We start from the raw sequence: 6,346 nt of genomic DNA, 5'->3' as shown, positions 1-6,346 counted from the left end.
AATTTCAGCATGAGAGCTGTGATTTTTTGATCTAGTGCGGTTTTGACTCTCTATAATAAACTACACACGTGCATGCGTGCGTGCGTGCGTCCGTGCTTGCTTTAAATGTTTAAGACTACCAACACCAATTTATCAAAAAGACAAAATGGTACATTCCACCTGGATAGCGACAAATTTAGCTTGGAACACTTCGCGCAACACGGACGTCATTAAAGCTCACCTTTGAGCATTCACACACAGCACCAGCATTTTTAAAACAAGGAAGAAATGATATAAGCAAGAAATATAGTATAAATCTATTTGTGGCAGCATAGTAGAAAGTTATGTGCAAGTTTCACATTTGCGTCTCATTGCCAATAACTGTGGTTCGTTCAAAGACCCTCGATTAAAGTTACAGAGGTGTGACTACATTTTAAAGACAGTGGGAGACTTAACTCCCAGGAGATGCACTAATAATAATATACCGTATTTTTCGGACTATAAGTCGCAGTTTTTTTCATAGTTTGGCAGGGCTTCAGTGCGACTTATATATGTTTTTTTCCTTCTTTATTATGCATTTTCGGCAGGTGCGACTTATACTCCGAAAAATACGGTAACCAAAATAATAATGATTATGATTCGTATTATTCACTGATAATAATAATGTGTGTATCAGATAATCTCTACTTTACACTCTAAATTAAAGGAAAACTTGACAGATTTATAGTCATATTTACCGGTAAATGAATAGTGATGACTTAACTTCATATTCTAGCCCCTTGTTCCTTGCATTTGTTAACTTTTTTGTAAAAAACAAAGCAAAACCAAATTATTTAGGGGGTTTATTTAGATATATTTCCAATGGTTTCCGGGCGTGGCCACCGCTGCTGCCCACTGCTCCCCTCACCTCCCAGGGGGTGATCAAGGGTGATGGGTCAAATGCAGAGAATAATTTCGCCACACCTAGTGTGTGTGTGACAATCATTGGTACTTAACTTAACTTAAGTTAGATATGTTATTCACATCCTTAAAAATTAAAAAAATAGGTTTTAGATGTTTAATAAAAGCTGGTTTCAACCAAATCCATCCAATCCTTTGTTTTTTAGTGCATGTGTCTGTGTATGCTTTAGGAGTCTTATGTTTGGGGCCCCAGAATTTAGTGCTACGTCCATGATTGTAATCAATGCACTTCATTAAGGGGTAAACAGTCCAGATAATTGACACCAAAAATAGACATCTCTCTGAGGGGAAATCCTTTATTAAGAGTGATGCAGGGACAAAACATCTGAAGTGATTTGACTGACTAAGTCTGGATTAATTTGCATTGTAAAGAGATTTTTGGGATCAACACAGAGAAAAAGGTCCAAATTGGGTTTGAAACTACTGCGCGTTTCCAAGACTGAATGTAATAGATTAAACCTGATGGGTGTTTTGCAGCTCACCAGAATCGCATTTCTGATATGGTGTTTACCCTGGAGAGTGAGTGGTTGGTGAGCACCGGCCATGACAAGAGTGTGAGCTGGATGTGCACCCAGACCGGCAGCATGCTGGGGAGACACTACTTCACGTCCTGGGCCTCCTGCCTACAGTATCCTTCATTCACTTGCTGTCTATAAAGTACATAATGTCCTTCAAGTTTTTTTGTAGACTCTAACTCTTTGCTCAGATATGATCATGAGACCCAGCACGCCTTCGTTGGCGATTACTCAGGACAGATCACGCTGTTGAAGCTGGAGAAGCAGACCTATTCTATCATTACTACACTAAAGGGCCATGAAGGTAAATGTATACATGACCGATATCGTATTCCTCATACCAGTTATCACAGCACTATCCAGATTTGGTGAGACTAATTAACAGTATCGCATGAGTTAAAGGACCTCATTTTGCAGACCAGGTGTAGCCAACTCACCTGGAGCCGATTAGCGACTCACAGAGAGGACTTTGTCATGCCCCACACATTAGTACCCAACTAGAAGCTGGTGTTGTATAATCCAATTGAATTCCGACCACTGTGCAGCCGTACATTAGAGTTCCATGAGAGATCACCAGGTGTGCTGCGTAAAATTACGCAATTTGACTTAATTGGTTCTATAATAATCAGTGGTGTGCCGTCAGGGCCAGCAAGGCCTTCTCTGCTGGTCTAACATAACCAGAAATCATGATCATAATTAAAGATACAATTATTTTTTAATTTACTTTCCCTAAATATCTAAAAGTATTCATATTCTCTTTGTCATATTATGCTCGTTCCAGTGCTGTTGTTTTTAGTTTTAGTTTGTATCCAATCAGTATTCAGCTAGCTTATGTTGCCATGCTGTACGAATTCTGCCGGAGGCCTTCAGAATCAACAATGCGTACGTCCGTGCGCTGTAACGGGACATACAGTGATAGACAGTTGCGATAGCCAATCAGATCACGAGTTGTTGTCAGTAAGGCCTTCTAGATGGCCTCATGTTGAACGTGACATTTACACGTCCCGTGATTGGATACTCATCGGGACCGTTAGCGGATTAATTTGAGAACACATAGAGTTGAGAGCATACTTGCCAACCTTGAGACCTCCGATTTCGGGATGTGGGGGTAGGGGGTGGGGGTGGGCGTGGTCGGGGTGGGACGGGGGCGTGGTTGGGGGCGTGGCTAAAAGGGGAGGAGTATATTTACAGCTAGAATTCACCAAGTCAAGTATTTCATATATATATATATATATATATATAAGAAATACTTGACGTTCAGTGAATTCTAGCTATATATATATATATATATATATATATATATATATATATATATATATATATATATACATATATATATATATATATATATATATATATATATATATATATATATATATATATATATGTCTTAATAAGGTTATCCAAAAAATAGTGCTCGATACCGTAGTAGAGCGCAATATATGTATGTGTGGGGAAAAAAATCACAAGACTATTTCATCTCTACAGGCCTGTTTCATGAGGGGGGTACCCTCAATCGTCAGGAGATTTTAATGGGAGCATTCGCATACCATGGTTTATATAGGGCACAGAGTGGGTGGGTACAGGCTGGCCTAGGGGCGTGGTGATTGGTTCATGTGTTACCTAGGAGGTGTTTCTGTCTATGGCGGCATGTTGTTACAATTTCGCTGCGCTTGTTGAGGGATGACAGGTCTGGACGGTAGATAATAAACAGTTTCTCTTTCAAGCATAGGTTGCATCTTTTATTACCACTATTGTAAGGTGTGCTGGATGCAAGAATTTGCCATGTTATTGAATATTCAACATTATTGTCTTTGAGGTCCCAAATGTGTTTGCTGAGTTCTGTGGTATTTCGCAGGTTTTTGTTCCTGAAAGAAGCCTTGTGGTTGTTCCATCTGGTTTTGAATTCACCCTCGGTTAATCCTACATATGTGTCGGATGTGTTAATGTCCTTGCGTATTACCTTAGATTGGTAGACAACTGATGTTTGTAAGCATCCCCCGTTGAGGGGGCAATCAGGTTTCTTTCGACAGTTACATGCTTTGTTGGTTTTGGAGTCGTTCTGACTGGGGGTCGACGGCTCATTTGCAATTGTTTTGTTGTGGTTTGAGATGATTTGTCGTATATTGTTCATGCAGCTGTAGCTCAATTTGATGTTGTTCTTGTTGAATACTTTTCTTAGGTTGTTGTCTTTGGGGAGTATTTGTCAATCAGGTTGAGGAATTTGTGTCTAATGTTCGTTGAGACGTTTTTGCTGTATGAGGGGTTGTACCAGATGATGCCGTTTCGTTTTCTGTTCTTTTTTGGCTGGTTTCCTGGCGTGGGTTCATAGGTGAGGATGAAATTGTATCCGCTTTCATCAAGGGCTTTTTGGTACGGGGGGGTTGCTTGGTCAAATTCAGCTTTGCTAGGTGACAGCATCGATAGCCTTTTATTGATTCCGGTAGGTATTCTTTTCGTGGTGGTGGGTGGATGGTTGCTGTCATGGTGCACGTATTGGAGTGTTGTGTTGGGTTTCGTGAATGGTTGGTAGCTGTTATTTCTCAGGTTGAAAGTGACGTCAAGAAAGTTGACGGTTTGCTTGTTGGCTTCAATCGTGATCCGTAGGCCGTTCTCTTTGAAAATTTGGCATATGCGCTTCTTGGTATTCTCGCTGCTCCTTGGCGAGGCGCGACACACTGCCAGTCCGTCATCACGGTAAATACCAAGGTTCAGATTGAGGCTAGCGAGCTGGGAGAGGAGGAAACTCCCAACGAGTTCACACGTTTCTGCTCCGTCAAAACTTCCCATAGTGACGTCAAATGTTGCATTGTTCTTTTTTTGCCATGGTGTACTGTTGTGGATGAGAATGGAGTTTTTTGCGTGGATGATGATGTTTCTTTCGTTGCCTGTGATTGAGTCGTAGTCTGAGGCGAAGTCTAGTGCTTGAGTCAGTAGGTCTTGTGTGATGGAAGGGTAAAATTCCTCGATATCAAAGGAGATAAAGTTGTGCTGTTGTTTGTCTTGGATGTTGTTGAACCATTTGATTACTGCTGCTGTATTTCTCCATTGGTTGAGTGGTGTTTTGTCCTTGATTTTTGTGTTGACTCTGTCCAGGATTATTTTGCTGATTTTTCCTATTTCAGATTTAGTTGGGTTTATTAGTCGGCATGTTGGGTTATTTGCGAAGTTGGGTTTGTGATCCTTCAATGTGATGAAGGCTTCCTTATTGGCTGTGGCGTCCACCCTGTCCTCAATGTCCAGTTCAGCCGCGGTCCTTTTATTTTCCAGGTGGATGTTCTGTAAGGTATTGGGTTGCGCTTTTTTGTATGATTTGGTGATGCTTGTGTCCAGTAAGGTGTGGTGTTCTGGTATGTCCATTCTGTAGAAGTTTGTGGTTTTATCGGCAGCTATGATGAGGTTGTTTACTTTCTTGATGCGCTCCTTGTCATTTTTCAGCTTGGTGAGGAGTGGGTTGCGGATTGGCTTGAATTTGACTGATTGTATCATTTTGAGCATGTCGTTCTCAAAATCCTTTAGTTCCTCAACTGTGGGTGGGTTCTTGGTAGATTTGAATCCGTAAGTTTCCTTTTGCATTCCTTTTGTTTCAGGGTGGAGGAAAAAATGTGCTTTCCACCGCATCCTTCTTAGGAAGTGTTCCGTCTTTTCTATGAGCCTTAGCTTGTAGTCATTCTGCGCGGGTATGGGAATGTTCTTCGTGGAGTAGTCGATGTTGAATTTTTCCATTTCTGATCGTCGTACAGTGCTCAACAAATGTCAATTTGGAGCGGAGTATATGTCTTAATAAGGTTATCCAAAAAATAGTGCTCGATACCGTAGTAGAGCGCAATATATGTATGTGTGGGAAAAAAAATCACAAGACTATTTCATCTCTACAGGCCTGTTTCATGAGGGGGGTACCCTCAATCGTCAGGAGATTTTAATGGGAGCATTCGCATACCATGGTTTGTATAGGTTTATATAGGTTTATATAGAGGAGTTTCCTCCTCTCTCAGCTCGCTAGCCTCAATCTGAACCTTGGTATTTACCGTGATGACGGACTGGCAGTGTGTCGCGCCTCGCCAAGGAGCAGCGAGAATACCAAGAAGCGCATATGCCAAATTTTCAAAGAGAACGGCCTACGGATCACGATTGAAGCCAACAAGCAAACCGTCAACTTTCTTGACGTCACTTTCAACCTGAGAAATAACAGCTACCAACCATTCACGAAACCCAACACAACACTCCAATACGTGCACCATGACAGCAACCATCCACCCACCACCACGAAAAGAATACCTACCGGAATCAATAAAAGGCTATCGATGCTGTCATCTAGCAAAGCTGAATTTGACCAAGCAACCCCCCCGTACCAAAAAGCCCTTGATGAAAGAGGATACAATTTCACCCTCACCTATGAACCCACGCCAGGAAACCAGCCAAAAAAGAACAGAAAACGAAACGGCATCATCTGGTACAACCCCCCATACAGCAAAAACGTCTCAACGAACATTGGACACAAATTCCTCAACCTGATTGACAAATACTTTCCCAAAGACAACAACCTAAGAAAAGTATTCAACAAGAACAACATCAAATTGAGCTACAGCTGCATGAACAATATACGACAAATCATCTCAAACCACAACAAAACAATTGCAAATGAGCCGTCGACCCCCAGTCAGAACGACTCCAAAACCAACAAAGCATGTAACTGTCGAAAGAAACCTGATTGCCCCCTCAACGGGGGATGCTTACAAACATCAGTTGTCTACCAATCTAAGGTAATACGCAAGGACATTAACACATCCGACACATATGTAGGATTAACCGAGGGTGAATTCAAAACCAGATGGAACAACTACAAGGCTTCTTTCAGGAACAAAAACCTGCGAAATACCACAGAACTCAGC

At 41.5% G+C, this 6,346-nt stretch overlaps 1 protein-coding gene across 1 annotated transcript in view; it reads left to right on the top strand.

Annotated features, from left to right (window-relative positions):
- Nucleotides 1-6,346, top strand: part of wdfy1 (WD repeat and FYVE domain containing 1) — a 42,023-nt gene that overhangs the window by 11,538 nt on the left and 24,139 nt on the right. Inside the window, exons 5-6 of the mRNA XM_061925417.2 lie at nt 1,417-1,567; nt 1,646-1,758. Coding sequence (XP_061781401.1) covers nt 1,417-1,567; nt 1,646-1,758 — 264 coding nt within the window. The remainder of the gene's footprint in view (nt 1-1,416; nt 1,568-1,645; nt 1,759-6,346) is intronic.

The sequence above is a fragment of the Nerophis lumbriciformis genome, linkage group LG30, assembly GCF_033978685.3.
Source record: "Nerophis lumbriciformis linkage group LG30, RoL_Nlum_v2.1, whole genome shotgun sequence".
In the NCBI taxonomy this organism is placed as follows: Eukaryota; Metazoa; Chordata; class Actinopteri; order Syngnathiformes; family Syngnathidae; genus Nerophis; species Nerophis lumbriciformis.
This window is presented reverse-complemented; position numbering and strand designations above follow the sequence as displayed.